Below are 26,940 nucleotides of genomic sequence, written 5' to 3'. Positions count from 1 at the left end.
AAGCTAAAAAGAAAAATATGCACAAAGAGGTGAGAAGTATGCGCAAAGAGGTGAATAACAAACAGGTAAGCATGAAGCTGTTAATCCAAGAAAACACTCCATATGAGAGAGGCGTTCTCCATGAGAGAGAGAAGGCGGTTCTTTTTGAAAAAGCTTAGTTTTTCCAAGCAGGATTTCATTTGTCTAAAAAAATGTGAAAGAACTCGACTTCGTTTTCTTCTAACGTTAGGTCTCTACTTTTTGTCAAAAAAATAATGAACCAGCCTTTCATTTTATCATTATTGGACATGCTCTTATGATTTGACAGAGGCGAATTTAGAGGGGGATTGGTAGGGTCATAGTCCCTTCTCAAAAAATTTTAAAACTTTTATATATTATATGATGATGTATTTAATTTTAAAATTGAGTTGTTAGTCTAGTAGTTAATTAAAATATTTTTTTTTACGTACTCCGTACTCAGAGAGAATGAGAGAAGGAGAGAGTGGGAACAAGTGTTTGAGGGTGAAACACAGTGAGGATGGCGGTCATGCTGTCGGAAGAGATAAGGGGGAGAGTGTGGGTGGGGTGCATCCGGTGCCAAGGAGGGTTTTTCACGAGAGGATTTTTCAAATCCTACAAAGATCTCCTTTAGAGATAAAGTCATTGGTCCAGAGAAATCGAAGGCATTTGCACTTGCAGGATCTCTATCTGGGGATAGTATAGCCACGGTGGTGGGCAAGCAGGGCGATTCCCAACCTCCATGTGTAAACTTCACTGAAGAAGTCAAGCTTTGTTTGGCAGAGCCTTATCGAGAAGCTTTAGTGATCAAGGTTCTTGATAAAAATTATAGTTACACAGCTCTTTCACACAAGCTTCGGATGGTTTGGCGCATCAAAGGTGGCTTTGATATGCTTGATGTGGGGTTTGGGTACTTCATGGTAAAATTCGATGCATGTGAAGATCGTGAGAAGGTCATGCTTGGTGGCCCGTGGTTGATTGATGGGCACTATGTTGCTGTAAAACCGTGGGATATAGATTTTTGGCCATGTGAGCAATCCTTCGGGTCTATGCTTGTATGGGTTCGAATTTCGGGGCTCCCAATCTGGTGCTATCAGGAACAGGCCATGATGCGTATTGCTTCTGCAATAGGAGTTCCCATCAAAGTGGACTTAGCCACTAAGTTGGCTGAGAGAGGACGATATGCCCGAGTATGTGTTCAAATAAATTTAGGACTGCCAGTGATCAAGCATATCATTGTGGAAGGCGTAACTCATGTAGTGGAGTATAAAAGTTTAAATTTAATTTGTAACTCTTGTGCACGTTATGGTCACGATATGGCACAGTGCTTGGGTAGAGACTCTAGGGAAGGAAAGAGTGCTGATTCCGATGCCACAAAGCCACGGGACGGTACAAAGGCAGTGCCACATCCTGAGACCAAAATTTACAATTCAAATAAAGTAGAACCTAATGTGGTAGGTGGCGTTACTGGCGAGAATCCTGCATCGAATTTGCAAGAGGATTTGGAGGCTAATAATTTGGAAGGAAATAATGTTGAGGAGGCTTGCATGCATGATGAACCAGGCTGGGAGCAAGTTGTGAGAAATGGTAAAACCAAGCTGGGTCAGAAGCAATCTAACAAGGTCCAAAAAGGCATTCAATCCAGAACCGATTCGGGTAGAGTAATCAGGCCCACCATTCACTTCTCTCACACGAATGGATCTAGTTCCTATCGCGCTAGGGTCAGGTCACGAGTCAAGGTCGGACACAACGCTTCCCGTGTTGGTGAGACGTCGATCTCCTCAACCCGACACACCCCAGTACTTTGCGGGTCCTCTCTCCGGAAACGACCAAGGCCGGAGTCCCTACAGAGCTCGCCAGTTGAGAAGAATGGAGGCACGGTGGTGGAAGCATCATCATGTCTTCCTGCAACCGTGAAGGAGGATGTTACCGTGGCGGTTCCATTGGAGAAGGAAGGCGCATTGCCGGCTATTACTGCGTCGGTAGGCGGGATTAAGGAGATATTCCATGGAGATCCGGCAAACCTGAAGGTCACGGGAGTCACTTCCGCTGGGCAAGCCTCGGTTTGAGGTTGGTGAAGCAATTTGATTTCCTTGTTTTATATTTTTATATTTTATATTATGGATAGTTTAAATATAATAGCTTGGAATATTAGGGGTGCTTCTAATAAGTTAGCCCGGGTGAATTGTAAAGAGCTGGTTAGGAAATTTAAACCTGTAATTTTTATTGTGGTTGAAACTCACTGTCCTTTTCAATACTTGAAACTGTTCTGGGAAAGACTTGGTTATCACCCTATTAGTATAGTGGAGGCGTCAGGACATAAGGGGGTATCTGGTTCCTTTCTGCAATACAGGGTGTTCACTGCAAATGGGTTGATGCTTTCGATCAGTGTGTTACAGTTGAGGTTCAGGTAAATAATGTGATTTGGAGGTGCAGTGGTATCTATGGTAGTCCTCAATTTAATATCAGAGTTCTGCTATGGGATTATCTTGTTACTCAGTCTTCGTCTTTCTGCGGGCTATGGATTGTTCTTGGTGATTTTAATGAAGTACTATTCTCTCATGAATCTAAGAGTTGCCTCTTCTCGAGTCGTCATGCAGATCGGCTTGCTGCCTCTCTAGGGGATAGTAATCTGTTTGACTTGAAGACTATTGGAAGACATTTTTCTTGGTACAGAAGGGTTAAAAATGGTGTTGAGGTGGCGAAAAAACTTGACCGGGTTTGTATCAATAGTGGCTGGCTATCTCTCTTTCCAGAGGCTTACGCAGAAATTTTAAATAGGCTTCAGTCTGATCATTGTCCTATCCTAGTACGCTGTACAGGTCGTCCCCAACCGAAAAAGAATAGACCTTTTCGGTTTATTGCAGCTTGGGCAACTTATCCGGGGTACAGAGATATTGTGAACCAGTCATGGCAGGCTGGCTACAGAGAGATGCATGGCAAGCTTTCAGAAGTGCAGAAGAACTCTTTGGAGTTTAATTCTAAAGTGTTCGGCAACATTTTCGTTAGGAAATGCAAATTGGAGAGACAGATTAATTTCCTTCAGAAGCGACTTGAAGTAATGGAAGATTTGTCTATGCGGCAAAAAGAAAAACAGCTGATTGATAAATTTAATAACACGCTTGTGCAGGAGGAACTTCTATGGTTTCAAAAATCCAGAGAGCAGTGGGTAAAATTTGGAGATAGAAATACCAAGTTCTTTCATGTCCATACTCTTGTGCGGAGAAAGCATAATAAGATTCATGGTCTCTTTCTTTAAGATGGGGTGTGGGAACGGACCCGGATGTCCTTAGAAGGGAAGCTGAATCCTTCTATAAACGCCTATTATGCCAGTCGGAGGATGTAGACTTAGGTTGTCTTGGTGATGTGCCGCTGCCTTCCCTAAATGATGAAGCCTGTTGTAGCCTCACAGCGCCAGTTACTCTGGAAGAAGTTAAGTCGGCTGTTTTCAGTATGCATTCTTTTAAGGCACCGGGCCCTGATGGGTTTCAGGCTTTCTTCTTTAAAGAATACTGGAAGATTGTTGGTTTTGATGTTTGGACTATGGTTCGTCATGCGTTCTCTGGTTTGGATATGGATCCAAGGATGATGGAAACTCTTGTGGTTCTTATTCCGAAGGTAGAAAACCCCGTTTCCATGAAGGATTTCCGACCAATTAGTCTCTGTAATGTGGTTTACAAAGTTATAACGAAAGTCCTGGTCAATAGACTTCGTCCCCATCTCAAAGAGATTATTGGGCCCCTTCAAGGAGGGTTTATCCCGGGGAGAGGAACCCCAGACATCATCATTGTAGCACAAGAGGTTCTCCATTTCATGAAGAAGACAAACTCAAAGAAAGGTACCCTGGCCTTTAAGATTGATTTAGAGAAAGCGTACGATAGAGTGGATTGGGGATTTCTGAAACAAACCCTGGTGAGTTTTGGCTTTCCTCCTCCGACAGTTAATCTGATTATGCGTTGTGTCACTGCTTCCTCACTGTCTATCCTCTGGAATGGGGATAGATTAAATAGCTTTACTCCAAGCAGGGGTCTTAGGCAAGGAGATCCTATATCACCGTATCTGTTTGTGTTGTGTATGGAGAGATTGTCCTGTTCTATTAATCAGCAAGTTGATAAGGGCTTGTGGAAGCCGGTTGCGGTTTCTAGAGGGGGTCCAAGAATTTCTCATTTGATGTTTGCCGATGATTTGCTTCTTTTCTGTAAAGATGAAAAACAGCAAGTTCAAACTGTAATGGTAGCTTTGGAAAATTTCTGCAGAGCCTCTGGGATGAAGGTTAATATGGAAAAATCTAAAGCGCTATGCTCCAGGAATGTTTCAGCGACAAGAAAAGAGATTTTCACTAGAGTCTCCTCCATCAGATTCGTCCAGAACATGGGCAAGTATTTAGGGGTGAACCTTAATCACTCTCGGGTGACACGCACAACTTTCAACGATATTTTGGACAAGATTCGGGGAAGGCTAGCCAGCTGGAAAGGGAGATTGCTTAATAAGACAGGCAGACTCTGTTTGCTCAACTCGGTAGTGACTGCGATTCCTACTTATCGCATGCAAGTATCTATCTTCCCTAAAGGGCTAACTAATAAGATAGAATCCATGATGCGAAACTTTCTATGGAAGGGTCAAGCTGATGGTAGAGGCCTGAATCTAGTTAATTGGAAAGTGTTGGTCACTCCTAAAAAGTTTAGAGGTCTGGGAATTAGAGATCCTTTTTGTGTCAATATTGCTCTTCTTGGAAAACTAGTTTGGCAACTTTTTCACCATCCCGACAAGCTATGGGTTCAACTGTTGACGGAGAAATACCATTCTTCTAAGGATGATTGTTTTAGTCAGTCTCGAGGAAGGGGATCTTATGTTTGGAAGAGTATATGTCGAGCTTGGGATATCCTGAAGGAAGGTTTTAGTTGGTGTATTGGGGATCTAGAACAGAACTTTTGGTTTTCTAAATGGAGAAGAGAGGGGCGACTGTGTCAGGAGATGGATTATGTTCACATTTCTGATTCGGATCTCAGGATCTTGGACCTTTGGTCATCTGGACAGTGGAACCTTGAGAATATCTATTTTCCTCTGAATCAGTCTCTGCAGAGCAACATTAACTCTTACAACCCAGATGTTCAAGCTGGTTCAGAGGTCGGTTGGTGTTGGACTGGTGCGGCCTCAAAGTTTTATGATGCTCATAGTGGTTATTTATGGCTCAGTAAGAAGATGTTTAGTTGGGAGGATAGGGGTAATTGGCTTTGGCTTTGGCGTCAACATGTTCTGAAAAAGCACAAATTTTTGGCCTGGCTATGTCTTCGGGAGGCTCTTCCTACTGCTGCATTTCATTTTAGGAGGGACATTTCGCACATGGATAGCTGCCCACGATGTTTCTCAGGTCAGGAATCGGTTTTACGTTGTATTCGGGATTGTCCAAAAGCCCAACTTTTTTGGCAAGCTTTAGGGATCTCCGATCAACCAGTGGATTTGATGAGTTGGTTCTTACATAATAGCAAATAGTGCCCCTTTAGATTCTTTTCTGGTCTCTGGTGGATTTGGTGTTCGAGAAATAACGAGATCTTTCATCCTCACGAGCATTGGACCACAGACAAGGTGATTGGTATGGCTTTGTCCTTAGAAAAGGAGCTCCGAAATATTTTTGAGTTGCAACGACTATCTATCCCCTCAACCATTAGTGGCTCTTGGATTCCCCCCTCAGTGGGTACCTTTAAGATTGATTGTGATGCTAGCTATCCTGGCAGTGGTGCTCGAGTTAGTTTTGCTTGTGTTAGCAGAGATTGGAAGGGAAGGTGGCAACGAGACTATCTGGGAACAATTGAGAGTCGTAGCATTTTACAAGGAGAGTTGTTTGCTATTTGGAGAGGCTTTCTTTTAGCATGGGACTCGGGACAAAGAGACATTATATGTGAGACAGACTGTGTGGAGGCTTTTACTATTATCAATAATTTACAAGATTGCTCTGGGTTTATTGATCCTTTGGTGTTAAAAATTCGAGATATCATGTATTGGAAATGGCGTGCTGATCTTCAGTTGATCTTGAGAGATGCAAATACAGTAGCTGACATCATGGCAAAGACTGTAATGAGGACTATTTCTCCCCAAGTGAAGCTTCCATTGCCTTGGAAGGAGTTTGAGAGTAGTATTCAGCGGGACTGCCTTTCTTAAGCAGTTTCTTGTTTTTTTTTTCTTAGTTTTTGTTTATTTTCTTTTAAGTCACAAAAAAAAATTAAAATATTTTTTATTCTATGACCTGAGTTTAAAGTTTAATTGTTATATTATAAACATTAAAATATATTATATTTTTTAGGCCAACCATTTTGATCAATAAATTTTTATTAATTGTTCCTTCTATTTTTTATTTTAATTTTTTTATTAACTATCTATTTTGGTGAATTCTTTTTTTTATTATTTTATATCTTTTTAATTTTTTTAATTTTTAAATTTATTATCATATAAAAAATATTTTAATTTTTATAACAAATTTTAATTAAATAATAAAAAATATATAAAAATTAAATTATTTAAACATTTATTTATTTTTTCATAATAATAACATATTAAAGAAATTATATATTAGTATGAATATTTTACATATTTTATTTACTAATTTACTTTAAATAAATATATATAATATTAAAACAGTTAATCTATATTTTTCATGTTAAATTCTTTATAATAATAAAGAATAAAAATTAAAGTTTTAAAAATTAAAGTTTTAATTATTATGAATAAAAGATTTTTGAATCCCTATTATGGAAATGCATTCATGGGTTATTGAAACTTCATCATCTTTTCATTTTTTTTTCTTTTTGCATGTAAATCGTTTCATGGTCCCACAATTTATGTCTTTTTTTTTCTGTATGTAAGTTGCTTCACGCTCTAACAATTTATGTATTATTTTTGTAATTCGCTAAAACTTCTAACGAATTATATAAAAATAAAATAGGAGCAAAATATAATATTTCATAAAAAAGTATAAAATAAATAATATTTGATTTCATTTAATTTATTTACGTAATTTGTCCAAAAACATATAATAGTGAGTATTGAAATTTTTGCAATGCGAATGTGGAATGCATTAAGACCCATTTGATATGGAGTGAGAGTACGTACTCTTTAAAAATGTTCTGCTAGGGTTTTTTGTGCTTTGGTAGGGTTCTGTGATTCTGGTAGAGTTTTTTGTGATTCTTAAATTTTTCTTCAATCAATAAGTCATAAGTACAAATCATTGTGAGGATCTTCTTTCCTTTGACTCTTCTATCTTCTTCTACACAAATTCTACATGGCAGCAAGAGAGGTACGTGGAACTCAAAATCCTAATTCTCCAAGAGAAGAAGTGGAAGAGATCGTGAACCTTGAAGTGGAAGATGTGAGGGAAGGGATTGAAACTTGTGCAAAAAATTTGATAGGGAGATTAATGGCGGATAAGGAATTTAGTAGTGGTACAATGGAGGGTGCTTTTACTGTAATTTGGAATTATCCAGAGGGATTTCAAGTTAAATCACACGGAGAGAATATTTTTCAATTTTTCTTTAATAAAGAAGCTGATGTTATCCGGGTGGAAAGGGGGTCTCCATGGTTGTTCAGACAATTTATGATACATTTAAAACGGTGGAGTCCTAATATGAAGGTGGAAGAAGAGGACTATACAAGAATTCCAGTATGGATTCAAATGTGGGGAATGCCAGAATTTTGCAAAACCAGAACAGCAGCGATGAGGATAGGACAGAGATTGGGGGAGGTAGTGGAGGTGGATTCCTTCTTGATGAGAGGGAAGGAGGATAGGATTATGAAAGTGAGAGTCAACTTAGATGCAACCAGAACTCTTCGATAGTCAATTAAGGTATCAAGCCCTGACAAAATTATGTTTGAAATCATGCTGAAGTACGAGAAAATTGGGATTTACCGTGGCTTCTGTGGACACATTGGACATGAAACTAGAAACTGTGCTAATTATTTGGAGATCTCAGAAATAAACTAGGAAGTGGAAGAAAGATGGAATAAGGAGTTAAGGGCAGATCAACTTGGCTGGAGAATTGATGAAACTAAGGAGAATGCCTACCCTAATCATAGAAGAATGGAAGTCAGGTCAATTCACCCAGATAGTAAGCCTACACCAGTGAGCCTATTGAAGAGTTTTTCTCAACTATCACTATCCAACCCAAAATATACTCCTTTCTCTCACAATAACATAGCCCCAAAAGAACACACAAATCCACCACCTATACACAATTCCTATAATACCACAAAGCAAAATCATAACATGGAAAACCTACCACTGCTATCTGGTACTGAAGCTAACCAGAGCCTAGGAAGAATTGGGGGAGAGCTGAATATAGGAGGAATAGGAGGCTTTCAACTGGGAACCAGTGATGAAAGTTCAGAAAGGTGCAAGAAGAAACAGAAAATCAAATAGCTAGCAAGAAGGACGGAGGTGAGAAATTCTATTGAACCAATCATTGGAGTAAAAAGGAGCTCTGAGCAAAGAGAAAAGGAGACAGACCATGAAGGAACTGGTTATGCAATTGAGGTTTCTGAAGGGCTACAGGGTGCCATCCCAAAAGCGGCACCCCAAGGGCCATGAAAATGCTCATGTGGAATTATCGGGGTTTGGAAAAACCCCTGACAGTTCACAACATCAAAGGGATTAAGAATTTTCATTCTCCAGAGGTGTTGTTTTTGTGTAAAACTAAACAACAACCCTCTTATGTTGAAAGGCAGTTGAGAAATTGTGGTTATCAGGAAATCTTCACTGTGAATCCTAATGGAACGGCTGGTGGACTAGCGCTTGCATAGAAAGAGAGTGTAAAGGTGGAAGTGATAAAAGCTGAGGAGTTTTTCATCCTTTTTTCCATAGAGGATCAAGAAAGACAGCTGATTTGGGAAGTCTTTGCAGTACATTTACATAGCTCTGATCACATTCGCAATAACCAATATGAGGTGATGCTAAATCTTATGGAGAATAGGGGAGAACGACACTTAATAATTGGTGATTTCAATGCAATTTTGTCTAATCAAGAAAAATAGGGAGGAAGGGAAAAATCAACTCAATCAATCCAATCTTTCCAAGACTTTATCAACAGAGGATAATTGATAGATATGTGTTTTAATGGTGATAAGTTTACCTGGTAGAACCGAAGTTGCCAAGATAGTGATATTCGAGAAAGACTAGACCGAGGATTCATATCTCCTAAACTAAGAGAGGAGTATCCTTGGGCCAATGTTACTCACTTAGAAGACACAGGATCAGACCACAGACCGCTCTTGATGTGCACTAACCAGACAACACATAAGGGCAAGAGGCACTTCAGATTTCAAGAGAGATGGTGTGAAATGGCAGAGGTTGATAAAATTGTATCTGAGGCATGACTGACTTCTTTTTCAGGTTCATCAATGTACCAACTGTTTCAGAAATTAAAGAAGTGCAGACATGAACTGGTTAAATGGCAATCAGCTGGAACAAGTAACTCTAAAAAGAAGATAGATGAGCTGAAAGCACTATTATCAATGGCCAAGGTAGACCCAACAACAGCAGACAAAGAACAGATTCTATTATTAGAAGATGAACTAGCTGCCGCCCACATTAGTGAGGAACGCTACTGGAAAGAAAAATCAAGAGTGAGCTGGCTAAAATGGGGAGATCAAAATACCAAGTTTTTTTATGCAAAAAACCAGTCCAGAAACAGAAGAAAGAAGATATGGAAATTAGAGGATGAAGAGGGGAATTGGTGCACCCACCCGAGGCAATTGGCGACAGGGCACAGAGGTTTTTTGTTGATCTATTTGAAAGCAATAATCCAGAAGATCCCTCTCAAATTTTCACCGAACTTAGAGTCAAAGTTTCTTCTGAAATGAATAGGAGTCTAACTAAACCAGACTCAGATGATGAAATTAAAAGGGCTGCATTTTCCATTAATGCAGAAGCCGCCCCAGGAGACGACGGATTCACCGCAAAATTTTATCAGTTCTATTGGGGCAGGATTAGAGGGGATGTATGCAAGGCTGTGAGAAGTTTTTTTAGTGGCAGCAGTATTCTAAAGGGATTTAACCACACCCAAATTTGTTTGATACCTAAAGTGACTCAAGCTACTTCTATGAATCAAATTCGACCAATCAGTCTCTGCACAGTCTTCTACAAAATTATCTCGAAAGTTCTAGTTCATCGACTTCAACCTTTTATGAGTATATTAATAAGCGACAATTAGAGTGCTTTTATTCGGGGAAGACTCATTAGCGACAACATTCGTGTGGCTCATGAATGCATGCATTTTCTAAAGAATAAAACCCATGGAAAAACAACATGGCGATAAAGGTTGATATGAGTAAGGCATATGATAGGGTGGAATGGAGTTTTGTGTGGTTTATTATGAAGAAGTTGGGTTTTTGCTCAAAGTGGATTGAATGGATGAAGGCTTGTGTCTCTACTATATCCTATTCTGTTATTATGGATGGTACACCAACTGGTTTTTTCAAACCAAGTAGGGATCTCAGACAAGGAGACCCCCTCTCACCATATCTATTTCTTTTCTGCGCAGAGGGTCTATCCTATCTGCTCCACAAAGGAGAACAGAATAACCTCTTTCAAGGACTGCGATTGAACAGTAGATGTCTGACTATTCATCATCTCCTATTTGCCGATGATTCACTCTTATTTTGTAAAGCTACCCAATACAACTGCTCTAATCTATCCCAAATTCTCCAACTATATGGCAGACTAAGTGGACAACAAATTAATTTCTCCAAGTCTGCTGTGTTTTTCAGCAAAAACACCCCTTTACCCATCAGAACTGAACTAGCGGCATCTTTGGATGTCCCAAATATTAGGACGCAGGATAAATATTTGGGGCTACCCTCCATAGTACACAGATCCAAAAAAGAAACATTTGCTTTTATAAAAGAGAAGGTGGCGAAGAAGCTCCCGCATTGGAAGAAATCATTTATATCTGCTAGTGGAAGGGAGGTGTTGATCAAAGCAGTGGTTTCAGCTATACCAATTTATACTCTGGGCTGTTTCAAACTCCCAGATACCCTCTTGGATGAACTGCACCAAATAATGATGCAATTTTGGTGGGGAAAGAAACAGAATGAAAAGAAGATGCAATGGATCAGTTGGAACACTATGACCAGAGAAAAGAATTTCGGGGGTATGGAGTTTAAGGACCTAAAGGTATTCAATTTAGCCATGTTAGCTAAACAAGGATGGAGGCTGATGACTAAACCACATTCTCTTTTCTACAAAATCTTCAAGAATAAGTACTTCAGATACAGATCCTATCCAGAAGCCAAACCAGGAAATCGACCATCCTGGGCTTGGCAGAGTCTTTTGGAAGGAAGGAAAATTTTGGAGAAAGGAGTTAAGTGCAAAGTTTCAAATCAGGGACCTGTTAGAATCAGATAAGACCCATGGTTTGGGGACCAACCACCATTTTGCATTGTAGTTAATGAATGCAGAGATGAATCGCTTACCTGGGTTAGACAGCTAATCACAGCCGAGGGAGAATGGAATCAACAACTCCTTATGGAAGCCTTCCCACTAGACATAGCTCAGCAAATTCAACAAATTCCTATCACAGAAGAGGAAGACTCGATTATATGGTGCAATAACAACTCAGGAGAGTACTCGGTAAAATATGGGTATAGTATAGCATACCAATTTTTTCACTCTCCAGTGAATTCACTCCATCCCCGATATGCAGACTCAGAAATATGGAAGACCTTATGGAAAATGAGAGTAACACCAAAGGTCAAATTATTTGCTTGGAGATTAGCCCATGAAAGCATTGCAGTTAAAACAAAATTGAATGAGAAATTACCATATGTTAGCAACCTTTGTCCCCGCTGTCAATCGGCAGCGCCGGAGACACCGATGCATGTCATTGTCTTCTGCCCAGAAGTTCTTCAAATTTTGAACAGCTTCCCAGTAGCTAGCACTGTTCCCCGCGACCCTAACCTAAAAGCTTGGGATTGGTGGAGTCAATTCATGGAAGCTGAGAAATCCAAACCCAATTTCAGAATCAAAAGTGCTCAGGTGGCTTACCTTCTATGGCAGATTTAGTTAGCGCGGAACGCTTTAATCTTCGAGGACCAACGCCAGGAACTGGGAAAATTCTGTCTCAGGCGATATTGTTGGAGGAGGAATACCGGCGACATCATTTTCTCATACCACCTTCTCTATGAACAGTAGTAATTAGCACTTTGGAACTTCTTTCTTTCTTAATTGTTTTCTTTCTCTCCTTTACCCATTAGATAATTTTTATTTAACATCTCGATTGGAAAATTCTTTTGTCTTGACATAATGTACTACAGGTATAAAGTTCTTTTATGCAATAAAAAATATATCTTTGAAAAAAAATTGTGGAATGCATTTTTATTACAGGGCAAACCAGTGGTGGAATTTGAAACAAAATTTTGGGAGGGCCATATTTAACATAAAAATTTAATAATAATATTATATCAAAATAAAATTTATAAATATAATTATTCTTTAAATTTGTTATTAATAAGATAATAAATAAATAATTCTATAGATAAAAATATAAAATAGTTTATAATGATATTTTTCGAGTCTTTAGTGACTTGAATAGAGAGTTGCGAATAGAGAAGTAAAATAACATATTTTTTTAAAGAAGGTGCTTTAAGTCACTACAACAATATAGATTATTTTTGAAGGTTATATGTGTAAAAAAAGAATTAAAATTCGTCAAAAAAATAAATTTTGACACTATTGTAACTATGAAAATATGTTAATAAAAGTTTTGTCAAAAATAGTATTTTTAACATATAAGTAATTGTGAAAAAAGCTTGAATCTTATTTTGATAAATATTGGCTATCAAAAATAATTTGTTAGAAAAATTTGAGAATATATTTTCTATGATACTTATTAACCGTCAAAAATACTATTTATTTTGACACTTATTGACCATAAAAAATTTTCAACAAAAATTTTTAACAAAGAATGAGATGAGATCTTGAAACTGAAGAATAAACTGAGATTTTGAAGATAAAGGATGAGTAGTATGATCTCAGACTGAGAGCAGTGTGATGCCAAAATCGACGGAGCCCAGTGAAAAAGAGGAATAGTGGAATAAATTGAAAACAAATGAGTGTCAAAATTGAGGAGTAATTTTCTACGGTCAAATTATTCATCAAGAAAACATAGAGAATTTGACATTTGTGATATTTGTCAAAAATATATATTAATTTTTACGTTTAATTATGGCTGTTAAAAAAACTCATGTTAAAATAGTTCTGTTTTTTTTGTAGTGAGTTATAATAAAGTATTTGAGTCAACTAAACTATTCTTTATTTTTTAAAAAATTACTACTAATTTTTTTATAAAAAAATTTGGAGGATCATGCCCATTGTCTCAATTAATAAACTCCGCCACTGTGAACCATAATTTAAAACCATGCATGATTTAAATATTAAGGTATCTATTCTAAAGATATTTTTATGTAAAAATAATAATACGAAGATATTAATATATAATTAAACAGTTTAATTAAATATATTAAATTAATTGACGATTATTAACTATTATTTTTATATAAAAATATTTTTATGTGAGTATTTATCAAAATTAATGTAATATATTGTTTGATTAGTTTAATTTATATTTAATGAAATAATTTAACTATACAATAATGTTATAATTAAGTTTAACTAAATTAGTTCAATATCTTATTAGCACAATAAAAATTAATTAAAAAAATAATTGAACTTAATTATAAATTAAGTTATTCACCTAACATTTCTTTCATATATATGTGGGAGAAAATTACATTGGCCATACCTAGCAAATAATTACATTGCCTAATGGTTCATCATTCAAAAAAGTTAACTGATAATAACCTTGTAGCTAGCTAGCTAAGCTAGTACTTCTAAAGCTTAAACTTTCTTTAATAGTTCCACCAAAAAATTATATAATAATTTGAAAATTGGAAACATTGTTCTGGATCATTGATAGATGATGTTTTTGTTTTAGGTAAAGACTATGGTATGGACATCAAAAAACATCTAGACGTATAGATGCTATGTGTATGTCTCCATCGTATCACATGGATACAGAATTTTCTTGAGACAAGTAGAAAAGAAAAGTGCTTTTTAGATGTAGGCCACTAATATTGTAGAGGATTAATTGTTAATGTGTAATTGTTAATGGAAGGATGTGGTTAAATAATTTTTGGAGAACACACTTGGTGGGCTAGTTGGATTTTTCGGTAGTGTTGGGCGTTATTTTTTATTGAAGAATTGTTTTGTATTGACATTTTTTTAAATGAGACTGTAATCAAAGTGAACTTTATTCACGCCGACCCAATAACGAAGAAGAAGTAAACATAAGTGAAAATAGCAAATCGGGTCAAAGACAGTAGGATCTTAAATTTAGATTATCGTTGTAAATTAAGAAAATGAATAAAAGACAACATATTCATCAAGCACAGTTAAAGACTTAAAGGGAAGGAAACGTGGGAACACTGGTCGTGATACTCGGATGGTGCAATAGCTGAATGTGGATATCCTCGTCCTTGAAGGATATAGGATACTGGGGGTTTTTTTCAGCTGGCCAGTACCAGAGGGCATCTCATATACGATTGGAGTCTAGCACGATTGGTATGTTCTGGTACCTCTATCTATAGGAAGTTGTAGGGTAGAATTTAGCGGCTAGTGATTATTATTCCATTCTTAGTGGTTTCTCGCTGATGTTTATAAATCCCTTATTCGTCTTAAAGTGGGTTTTGAATTGTGGTCTGTATGTTCTGAGTTATGGATTTTGATGAATATTAAATATCTAGAAATGTTAGTCCGGTTCTCGCCGGCAGTGGGTATGTTAGTATGTGCTTGTGCAGATATAGATTAGGTCAGTGTTAAAATTGTGTGGGTTTTAACTTAGGAAATGTAGTTTCATTGAATATAGTGCTACGCCCAGTGGATGGAAACTGAAGTGTGTTAGGTTACATATTCAGCTATGCAAGAGTTTAACGATACCTATGAATAATATACATAAGAGAATATCTATACGACTTGCTTTTGGTGTGTTATGATTGGTTGTGTCACGAGTTATGCAGGTGACTTTGTAGATAGAAACAGTCAACTTGAAAGATGTGTTGTACACACGGAGTGACGACGGTGTTGATTACGGAGATGTTGCTTCTCTGACCAATGACGACATATTAAGAAAGATATTTCCAACGAAAGAATATGCATATGATTTTTATCAAAAGTTGGGTAGATTTCATGGTTTTAGAAGTCGGAAGGGGGATATGTTTAAGGATGGAGGAGGGAACCTAATTAGGCAAAGATTTTTTTTGCAATAGAGAAGGGCTCAGACATAGGAAACATTACAATCGAGTGGATAGGAGGAGGCCTCAGAAGCTGGAGACAAGGACAAACTGTGAGGCGAGGATGTGCATATACCTTGACCGGAGCAATAACATCTGGAGGGTGAAGAAGGTTATCACGAAGCACAACCATGCGCTGACAAATCATGGCACGGTCCACCTAATTTCATATTTTTGGTCCACGACAGAAGCAGCAAAAGCCCAAATAAATGGGATGCAAGGGTGTGAAATTTTAACGTCGAAGACGATACAGTACCTGGCTGGCATGGCCGGAGGGTTTTCTCTAGTTGGTTTCCTGAAGAAGAATGCTTATAACTACGTTGACAGTAAGAGGCATGCTAGAATAGTCGACGGGGATGCGAACTCGGCTATAGTGTACATGGAGGAAAAAGTTGATGCCGATCCAATGTCTATGGCTCGCTATAATTTTACTGTGGATGACATGCTTGCTAATTTATTCTGGGCAGACGGTGCAAGTAGGCTTGACTATTAGTACTTTGGCGATGTCCTTGCATTCGACTCAATATATAAGAAGAATAAATATAACAGGCTGCAACAATCACAAGCAAACTTGTATATTTGGCTTTGGGTTGGTGTTAGATGAGAGCATCACATCATATACATGGCTGCTGGAAAATTTTTTGGAGGTCATGTGCAATAAGGTGCCATCGGTTGTTGTTACTAATGGAGATGATTCAATCCGAGAGGCTGTTCGAAAAGTTTTTACAAAAGCAACCATCGATTTTGTGCATGGCACATTGAGAAGAATGTTACATCTAACGTCAAGGATGTGGCTTTACGCCATCTATTCAACAGGTGACTGTATGCAGACATGGTGGTCGATGACTTTGAGACCGTGTGGGCCGAAGCAGCGGCTGAGTATGGATTGAATGGTACCTTGTAGGGGAACCAGGTGTATGGGAATAGGGATATGTGAGCCAACACATACTTGGGTGATAAGTTTTGTGCTGGGTTCCGGACAACATTGCGGTGTGAGGACATTAACAGCGTTGTGAAGAAGTTTCTTCAATCTAAACACACAATGCTTGAACTTGTCCAAAACCTTGAGCTTCTTCTTCGGGAGTTTAGAAATAACGAGCTACTATCTCAGTTCAGGTCCATCTATGGTGACCCGGTCTCGATGACAACGTTGGACTCCCTCGAAGGGTTTGCTGCTAGAGTATATACCCAAACTATTTTCAACGATGTGAAGAAGGAAATCGAAGCCGTTGCATCTGTTAACTTTATTGGGGGGGGGGTTCGGCGGTTACTTACCACCAAAGTGTACACAGTAGAAGAATACGGGCACCCAGGCCGGCATATTGTGATCTTATGTGACAAGAATATGGGAAGGTTGCAGTGTGACTGTTACTTCTAGGACATGCGCAGGTACCCATATAAGCATATGTTCTTTGTCATGAAGCATGAGCATGTGATGGAGGTCCCGAAGTGGTTGGTGTTGAAGCGATGGACGAAAGATGCAAAACATGATGGGGAGTATGTGGAGAAAAAATATGACGATGGTGATCGAGAATTTTTGGTTTGCCACGGGGCACTGCATTCCGCGTCTCATTGGTTATTCTTTCTTGGGGCACAACAATTCGATCTATTTACGGAGGCGATGAAGGAGATACAGGAGCTACGTGCCAAACTGGAATATATGTTTTCCAAAAAGGCAAGTGGCAAGGTTGATGTAACAGCTACAAAACTGCGTGATCCTAATGTTGTGCGAACTAAGGGTGCACCTAGGGTGCCAAGACAAAAAGCGTTATGGAGGAAGTGTGTGGCATGTAAGGTGCCGGGTCATACCAAATGAACATGTCTTATCCGCAACATGAGAAATAAGGCAAAAAGGGCCCGAACCATGGGGATGGATGCTGGCGATGCTCACATTGGTGCCACAAGTACCGATGGGCTGACCACAAAGGTTAAACTAAGATTAATGAGATTTGTGTTTGTTATGGTTACTACTTACACAATGCTTATTGTATGTGTGGAAGGTTTAGGGTAGTTAATAGATTTCTAGAGATCGATGGGTTGTTCTGAAAAGGAATGTTGTTATTTAATGCAGATTACTGAATTTGATGTTACTAGGTCAAACGATGAGAAGGGACATCCAAGTCCTATAAGTCATCTTCATGAGGTGCACGATTTCAACTTAGGGACAATGAATATGTCTAGATTGGACAACGTTGCTCCCGGTTCAGACGGTAATGCTTTAAGGGAGGGCACTTTCGGCGGACTTGAAATAGAGGAGGCCAAGACAAGCAAGGTATGCCTTATTTGTTCTATTTCTGACACCGCAAATGATAGTTGTGTAAAACTTTGTGGTTCTTTTCTGATTTTTCTTCCTTTTGTGATACATGCCACAGCTGATGGAGATGGTGGTCTCTCTCGCAAAAGCATTATGAATGGAGAAATTAATGTGCGTTGCTCTTAATGTGTACCCTGCCCTTTCTATGAGGTATTATTGGTTCGATTGTTAAATAAACAATTACTTTCTCTAGAATGTTTGACTTATTTCTTCGCTGCGTCTACTCAGTGAATATTAATTGTAGTTATTGAGTGACTTGCACCTCAACATAAGTGTCGTGCCTAATTATCTAAGTATTGTCTCTGATTATTTCACAGGTCGAGATAGATTTGGTACCAATATGATATGCCCATAATTATTTTATTTTATTTTGTTTGATTTTATCTGCCCTAAGTTAAACTGCAATATAAAAGCAACATTCAGCCCAGCCCAACACATTGATGTCATATGGAGTGAGCCCGAGCTCGCGTTATAAACTGGGTCCATCTGCATGTTGAATAGGGAAAAGAAGTGGGCTTACATGACATGAGTCATATTTAACATAGTTATGGTTAACCAATGAAATAGGGTTCATCTATGCTGGAGCTCTAGAGGTGGGGCTTTGGCATAACAAAAAATTGGGTATCCTAAGTAGGTAGTCAACTTTTTTCCTTTGTGAAAGAGAAGAACAAAAAAAATGATAAACGCATCCCGGCTGCATCCATGGAGGGTGAAGAATTGATGAAGATGAAGTCCCCAACAACGAATTTAGTTAGCTTGCAGGGAGATGGATATCGACGCTGTCGTGTTGCTGCGGCTGAGTTCAACAAGTTAAGCTCCACTAAGTGCTCATCAACCATAGGAAACAAGACTTGAATCGATAACGCCCATGTATTTCTTTTCAGCGTGATATTCAACTGAGGCTGACGATTTTGTATTCGTTTTTGAATTTTGAATTTGGGAGCCAGAAAATAAACTATGTCTACACCCATAAGTGCATTATCACGTTTTGTTTTTTCGCAACTGCCAGAACCCGTGGTAAAAGAAGGAAACATAACTAGTTTGAGTGAATAAACAAGATGGCGAAATCAGAAAGAATGTTAGAAATTAACACTCACACCTGCTAACTAACACGAGAAGCAAAGAGGGGAACTAGGAAACCGGCAACCTTGACATAACAATTTAAACAGTCTACCGAAATAGCCACAACTGTAAAATCGGATCAGGATCAGTTACATTCTATCAAACAGAAAATACTGAATAAATGCAATTTCACTAGCCCATAAAACTCGAACAAAAACCACATGAAGTGCAGACCATGATTGTCGGGAAGGGATACAATAAGGACAAGTGAAGCAACAAGTGATGATCGATTTAGTTACTTGCATAAACCCTACGGGAGTGCAACCATAACCAATCCAATAGTTTCAACTATCACAACAAAATTTACATTTAACAATTTTGCAGATTCTTGCTTTCTTCCCCTTCTCCTCATCCTCCTCCTCATGAATTGGGTTAACAAACTATAAACATACTTTTCTTTTTCTTTCTGTGTAAAATTGTATTAAATAATTCTTTGAAAAGAACAATGTAATCACTCAAATCCATTTAAATGTTTCTCATTCCTACTCGTCCTTAACCCGACAAATCTTATGTTGAGAAATTATTAACTAATACTTGTTGAGATCGTTCTTCTCTGTCGCTTGTTAATATTTAATTTAGTGCTTGTTGTCGACTTCAATCTTTTCCACCAATTTTTTAAACAAATACTGGAAATGACTATCAAAGCTAATATCGGCGGAGGTTCCAGTCAAGGATGGAATAAAAAAGTAAGACGGAGCAAAGAAGAAGATGATAGTGTTTGGTTGAATGCAGTTTGGTACACAGTTGTGGAGCTCTTGGGATTAAAGCATGAGTATTTTGTGATTTTTAAGTATAATGGTGAATCTAAATTTAAATTCATGGTGATTTGCATCGAGTGCTTCATAGATTGATTATTCAAGTTTGAGAAGTTTCTATAATGGTCAGTCCCATATGACTCGGAAACTTATTTCCCACATGGTGGTGACGGTCATGAAAATTTAGATTCACCATTATACTCAAAAACAACAAAATACTCAAGTTTTAACCCCAATACCGTTACAACTCTGTACCAACCTTCATTCAATCAAACACTACCACCTTCTTTCTTGCTCCATTTTACGTTAAATCCATCCCCGGATGGTACCTCCACCGATATCAGTTTCGAAATTCCTTTCCAAAATTTTTGAATAAAAGTACTTGTAGCTACCTATTGTATCTGGCAACACGAACTCAGTTAACTACTAACAAACTACAGCAAAAGCACAAAAAAAAAACATACACTATTATTTTGTGATCTCTCGACTTAATTTTCACGTTTTATTTTTAACAAGAATGAATCACATTTAACTAGATTTTGAGTGATTATTATGTTTTTTGTCAACAAACTTTTAAATGAAATTTCATACGGAAAAATTAATAATGTTGACAATAACTGTATACAATACAGTTATTATATTAAAACGAACCGATTCACAAGGAAGAGTGGGAGGAGGGAAGAAGGAGCTACCTCAACAAATTTGGAGATGGCCCTCTCTGTTAACTTGCTCCTTGCGTGATTCCCCAACGGCAGAGACATTCCTCAGCAATGTGGATGGACCGGAAAGACAATCAACAACACAACAGCCAATTATAAAAGACAACCAATAAGACAATACCCGACAAACATAAAGACAAAAACCAACAACACATTGATTCATCATTCATACTTACCTCTTCAATAGAAAAATTTCCCCAACACAAAAGCTTATTTTCTTATTCCATTTCATCACCTAAGTCTATCCTTGATAAGTTACTTGGCTACTTGAGTTTCCTATCATCATCATCTAAGTCGTCACAATCGTATATATAATCGAGCTTGAGCCTTTGATTTTTATTGTGTGTTCTTCTACTGGTCATTAATTGTTATTCAGATATGGTTGATTAAGAGGCAAACGGATCCAAGAGGATAATACCTATAGTTAAATATGGATGGATATTATGGAAAAAAGAAGGTAAAACATAATTAAAGCATGAATTCGAAAAAACAGTAACAATTTTCATAACCCGAATTAAAATAACATTCGGTACAAATTTTGGTGATTAAACTTACTTTTTCTCCAGTATGAATGTATGCCAGCGCAAATAGTCTCTCTACATTCCACACCCGAATGTTATGCGTCGTCATCAACGGTCACGATTTCTTCTACCATATACGAATGATGTGTTAGGTTCGTCGGAGGCCATATCTCGCAGCCACCGTCAACCTGAGTTCAGAATCAATCCAACAATAAATCTCAACAAGACACGATGAGTTTCGGCTCGATAATGCACAAAGACGCAGCATCTGAATTCGATTGGGTATGGCCGAGGGCTTACCATGCACACCTGAACATTTGATGAAGATGAAGGGGTCGACAATTCTAAATCTGATTGTGTTGAAGTAGGGTTAGAGTTTTTATTCTTTTCTTTAGTGGCTGCAACTTTCGTGACCCACTTTCTTCATTTTATGGGTCTTGGGCTAGGCCCAAATAAATCTACCCGAACCAAAAGTCCCAGCCCACCTGATCATCCTATCGGAAGAGAGGCGCCGAAAAAGGCTGCTTGTTTGCATGGCTGCCGCTGTTTTTCCTCTCTGCTTTGGCCAACGATCTCCCCCGATTAGCATCCATCCTAAAATTTCCCTTACCTGCTACTCCTGCTTCAACAATGTTGTGAACTCCAACCTCTGAATTCACCATATACTAAGCCATAAACCAAATATATTGTTTGGCTACCTGAAAATTTGGTTTAAGTTAGTAAACCACGCAGTTTTCACATGATAAAATTAGTGAACTTACTCGCATATAAAATTATTACCTTAGTTTTAATAATAAAAATTAAATTTTAAAAAATAACAGGTTCTTTTATACAAAAAACATACTTTTTTATAATTAAAGATATTTTTAATTGGCGTAACTACGTTTTGTTTTTAAAAAACAAAATGATATAAAATCCATAATATGTTACACGATAATCATTAGAGAAGTTCTATTGTGTTTACCGTAAAAACAAATATGATATACTGATCTTACGTGTTAGTTACTGAAGATTAAAGGCAATTTTTTTAAATAAAGAATAATAAAAAATTAAATTAAAGAAAAATATTTTAAATAAACCAGTAAAACATACATCATGTCAATTTGTAAAATTTTTAATCTAAGACCAAAACGAAAAAATATTAAATTATAACAAGAAAATCTCAAATTCTAAAATATTAAATATGTCTCAAAAAGAAATGAACTATCACGTCTATATGCAGGAATTTTTCAATAAAAAAATAATTATTTATCACATTATTTTAATAATTTTATCATATTAATATAATTTTTAATAAATTTTATTTTTTAATTAAAATAATAGTGTGTTGTAATAATACAAATTCTGGGAACACTTTTTTAAATAAGTAAATTAAATATTTTATTTATTAAAATATATTATTTAGGAGAGATTTATTAATTTATGTAATATTAATTATTTTTTTATAATTTTTTTGTGTCAAAAATATAAAAATTAATATAATATTTTTTTTAAAAAAAATATGTGTTTAAAGATCTAATTAGGTTTTTAACTGTGGATGTTTTTAACTTGTAAAAAGACATTTTGTTAATTCTAATATTTTTATATTAAAAAAAATTAATTACAAAATTAAAATAATATAAAAATTTAATTAAAAAATTATAATAATTAATTATAAATTTAATAAAATTATAAAATTAAAAAAATAGTTAAAATTTTTAATAAATATTAAATTAATGTATATTTTTATGAGTGAAATTGTTTTAATTTTAGTCTTACTCAAATATAACTAATAATTTATCCCATTTTTTATTCTATAATGGTGCCATAGATGCATCAATTTCAAGAGGATTGAAAATTTTAAAGATTGATATGATGTATGTCTCATTGACTTATTTAGAATATATTTCTTTAATTTTTTTTATTTTAAAAAAATTGCCTTCAATCCTGAGTGAGTGACACGTAAGGTTAGTATATCGTGTTTAGAGCATCTCCAAGGGGTAAATATTTAGAGCCCTTCTACTCTGTTGTCAGAGAAAAAAGAGAGATGGAGCGTTGGAGAGGAACTCACTTGAGTTCCTTTACGCAATTCAAAATGAGGGAGTCTCTCTGAATGGGGACTCCCATTAACCAATATACAATTGTCAAATGGGAAGTAAAATAAAAAATAAATAATTATATAAAATATTGATTAATTAATTAAATAATTATATTATATAATTAAATAATAATTAATTTAATAATAATTATAATGACTAATTATATTAAATATTGATATTTTTATTTAATTAATAATTTATATTAATTATTTATATCATAATTAATATTAAATATTATTTATATTTATATTGTTATATTAATTTAGCCGTTGCAAAACTAGTCGTTGTAAAAATAGCCGTTACTATGTTACCGTTGAAAATGGCTTATCACAAGGAGAAGAAGATTTTGCACCATACCATCAATTTCTCCAAATAAATGCCCAACTTCGAAATAGGCAGTAGTATAGACAATTGAAAGAGGACTTGATTGAACACATATAGCAATTTCACAATGCTTGTCGTCAACTATAGAGTTTAATTATGTTTTTTTTTTTTGTATTAAGTAATTTTACAAATTAGTGTAGTTCCGAATTATATATTGTGTATTATTGTTATATATAAATTTATTTAATATTAATATCTTTTAATAGTGAATTATTTTTAAATTTAAATTTTTAAATTACATTATTAAAAAAAATTAATTACATTAATTTCAAGTATTTTAATTAATTAATTAAGTGGACCACAACAGGGACTAAAGTTGGTTCCTCATAATGGAGAAGATAGAGATACTTTGAATTCCTATTTACTGTTTATGATGCAAAAGCTGATGTGGAGTTACTTTTTATGACAGGTGGGCCATAAACAGGAACTGGAATGAGTTCCCTACTGGAGATGGTCTTATTTTTGCATGTATCTCGGGTACTCAGTACCCATTTAATTCTTCTGACACAGGATTTCAGTACCCGAGATGTGTTTAATTTTTGAAACTCTTCACCAATCGAGATCTAACTAATTGTGTATTTATGTAATTAAGCTGTATTTATGTATTTTCGTAAATTTTGTATTTATTTAATTTAAATAAAAAAATATGTGACAGTCAAGGAAAGATTTAAATAAAAAGTTGGATTTATAGAGAGAAGTTCTAGAAGTATATAGTCTCTGCGCATAAGCCGTAGAAAACGGAATATGGAATGTAAGTTCGGTTTGCGAAGGAAAAACCCGAATATAGAGGTGAAGATTGGAGAAAATATCCTATGAAAAGTTAAGAGTTTTAAGTATCTTGGGTGCATTATATAGGATAATGCAGAGATTGAACAGGATGTAAATCAAAAGATCCAAGCATGTTGGTCAAAATGTCGGAGTGCGTCTAGTTTTATATGTGACAAAAAAGTGTCTTTAAAACTTAAAAGTAAATTCTATCGCACAGCTATCAGACCGGCTATACTTTTATGGTACAGAGTGTTGAGCGGTCAAAGGGGAGTACGAACATAAACTAAGTGTAGTAGAGATGAAGATGTTGAGATTGATAAGTGGTCATATGTGATTGGATAGAATAAGGAATGAAGATATAAGAGAAAGAGAATTGAAGTAGCACCTATTGTGGAAAAGATGGTAAAATCGCGTCTCAGGTGGTTTGGACATATGAGAAGAAGACCGACAGAACACCCAGTCAGGAAGATAGATGAGATGGAAGATGGACAAGTGGTGAAAGATAGAGCGAGGGAGATCTAAAAAGATTATCCATAAGGTAGTCAAACGCGATCTACATATAAACAGCCTCTCTATAGATATAATACATAGAGTTTAATGTCATTATTAGTGGGACAAAATTTTATTGTTATTGGTGTAAATAAAAAAAAATCATAAATATCACATATATGCATATTAGATCTAATCTATAAATATCAATATGATACAAGAAATATGTTGAAATTAAATTATAAAAAGATAAGCCAACGTTTTATATTGATATAAAATTTACCTCATTAGACATTAGAACTTAAATTTCGTGCCAGACTCTGCATATAATGATGACAAGTGGAAATACAACCACATAATCAATAGGGAAAGGAGAATGTAGTTCTATGACATAAGATGTACAAACAAAAAATTGGTTAAAAATCACAAACATAATGCACAAACAGAAATCTTATGTACAAATTACTAATGCCCAAGTAGAAGCACAACCATTAAAACAATTTATGAATGATCAACAATTACAAATATCAAGTATAATTACACTCAATGTTACAATTGCCAAGCATAAACAGAACTATCATTTCACAATTTAGTAAATTTTTTTTGACGGACAATTGAGTAATTCTTACGTAGATCTAAATGTTTTACAGGCTCCCACAATAATTATATTACAAAGATGGAAGATATAAACTGTTAGAAACAAGAGACTAAATTGGAGGAAAGATTTGTGTATTATTGAGTGTAATCAAGTTGTCTGAAATGATACAATATAAAAGGATATTTTAGGTGCTAAGAGAATCGTAATAATAAAGACGTAATAATTTATAATAAATATTAAGATATACTAATTAATTTTAATTGATCTTAATTATATTCTAACATCCTCCCTCAAACTCAAGTGACAATTTGAGTTTGAAACATATTTAAAACAACGAAATAAGAAATGCATAAACTAATAGAACGGATGCAGACGGAACTGTTGGAAGAAAGCGTAGACAGAACTGCTGCTATCGGAAGGAAGCGCAGATGGAACTATCGCGGGTGCAAATAGAACTGCCGGAAGGAAACGCAGATGGAACTGCCGCTGTCTGAAGGAATCGCAGATGGAACTGCCTCTGTCTGAAGGAAGCGCATATGGAACTGTCGCTGTCTGAAGGAAGTGCATATGGAACTGACGTCGTCTGAAGGAAGTGTATATGGAACTGCCGAAAAGAAGCGCAGATGAAACTGTCAGAAGGAAACGCAAACGAAAGTGCCGAATGGGAAAGCAGACGGAACTGCAAGAGGGGAAAGCAGATGGAACTGCCGGACGGGAAAGCAGACGGAACTGCCAGATGGAAACGCAAACAGAACTACCGCAAGAGTGGCCGAAAAACTGCTGAAAAGATATCGAACTGCCGGAAAAAAGCATTGACAAAAGAGAAGGAAAAAAATGGTACAGAAGAAAAATATGGTGATTTCACTAGAAGAAAAACAACGTATCCTCCTCAAGGAGGATACCATGACTCTGATACCATGTTAGAAACAAGAGACTAAACTGGAGAAATGATTTGTGTATTATTGAGTGTAATCAAATTGTCTATTCGTATTGTCTAGAATGATACAATATAGAAGGGTATTTATAGGGACTAAGAGAATCGTAATAATAAAGATGTAATATTCTATAATAAATATTCAGATATACTAAATAATTCTAATTTATCCTAATTATATTCTAACATCCCCCCTTAAACTCAAGTGACAACTTGAGTTTGAAACTTATTAAAAATAACAAAATAAAGAGAAAAAAGAAAAAAGAAAAAAAATGCATAAACTCTCTAAAATGGGTGCAGACGGAACTGCCGCTAGTCTGAAGGAAGCGCAGACGGAACTGCCGCTTGTCTAAAGGAAGTGCAGACGGAACTGCCAGAAAAAATGCAGACGGAACTGCCACAAGAAAACACAGACGAAACGCAGATGGAACTGCCACGAGAAAACACAGACAGAACTGCCATGAGAGAACGCAGACGGAACTGCCACGAGAGAACGCAGACGGAACTGTCGAAAGAGAGCAAAAACTATATGATTTCTTCATGAGAATAGGAAAACAAGGGATGACATTGATGTTTGATCATTCGACTCGAAAAGACACAAGACGGAGAGAATAGGCTAGTCGGTGAGATGAAAAAGTATCAAAGGAGTGACAAAAGGTAAAGAAAAATGGCATAGAAAAAAATGCAAAAACTACGGTGATTTCACCACAAGAAAAATAACATATCCTCTTCAAGGAGGATACCATGTCTCTGATACCATGTTAGAAACAAAAGACTAAATTGGAGGAAAAATTTGTGTATTATTGAGTGTAATCAAGTTGTCTGGAATGATACAATATAAAAATGTATTTATAGGCAGGGACGGATTCAGAAATATTATTCTGGAGGGGCAATAACATATATAATTTTAAAAAATTATACAAAATTA

The 26,940-nt window shown here is 36.2% G+C and overlaps 3 protein-coding genes, 1 long non-coding RNA gene and 1 pseudogene across 4 annotated transcripts; 4 read left to right on the top strand and 1 right to left on the bottom strand.

The window, feature by feature from the left end:
- Nucleotides 1–38: 38 nt before the first annotated feature.
- LOC148570061 (uncharacterized) lies at nt 39–3,851 on the top strand. Its single transcript, XM_088506818.1, has 8 exons — nt 39–65; nt 621–2,060; nt 2,351–2,407; nt 2,498–2,716; nt 2,820–2,896; nt 3,007–3,162; nt 3,258–3,543; nt 3,705–3,851. The coding sequence occupies exons 1-8, from the start codon at nt 39–41 to the stop codon at nt 3,849–3,851; spliced, it is 2,409 nt and encodes an 802-aa protein (XP_088362944.1).
- Nucleotides 3,852–7,273: 3,422 nt separating this feature from the next.
- Nucleotides 7,274–7,825, top strand: LOC148570060 (uncharacterized protein At4g02000-like). The gene has a single exon (XM_088506817.1). It carries the CDS (start codon nt 7,274–7,276, stop codon nt 7,823–7,825), a length of 552 nt encoding a protein of 183 aa, XP_088362943.1.
- A 3,684-nt stretch (nt 7,826–11,509) lies between these two features.
- Nucleotides 11,510–17,149, top strand: LOC148570059 (protein FAR1-RELATED SEQUENCE 5-like; annotated as a pseudogene).
- A 15-nt stretch (nt 17,150–17,164) lies between these two features.
- LOC148570058 (uncharacterized) lies at nt 17,165–17,741 on the top strand. Its single transcript, XM_088506816.1, has 3 exons — nt 17,165–17,257; nt 17,402–17,602; nt 17,703–17,741. Exons 1-3 carry the CDS (start codon nt 17,165–17,167, stop codon nt 17,739–17,741), a joined length of 333 nt encoding a protein of 110 aa, XP_088362942.1.
- Nucleotides 17,742–18,113: 372 nt separating this feature from the next.
- Nucleotides 18,114–21,198, bottom strand: LOC107629822 (uncharacterized). Its single transcript, XR_001618051.3, has 5 exons — nt 21,062–21,198; nt 20,796–20,949; nt 20,214–20,658; nt 18,744–18,832; nt 18,114–18,646 (listed from the first exon to the last, which is right to left on the bottom strand). It is a non-coding gene; the product is annotated as an uncharacterized LOC107629822 (long non-coding RNA).
- Between the last annotated feature and the right edge of the window lie 5,742 nt (nt 21,199–26,940).

The sequence above is a fragment of the Arachis ipaensis genome, chromosome B3 (genome assembly GCF_059453495.1).
Source record: "Arachis ipaensis isolate K30076 ecotype BB chromosome B3, ASM5945349v1, whole genome shotgun sequence".
NCBI classification, from domain to species: domain Eukaryota; kingdom Viridiplantae; phylum Streptophyta; class Magnoliopsida; order Fabales; family Fabaceae; genus Arachis; species Arachis ipaensis.
This window is presented reverse-complemented; position numbering and strand designations above follow the sequence as displayed.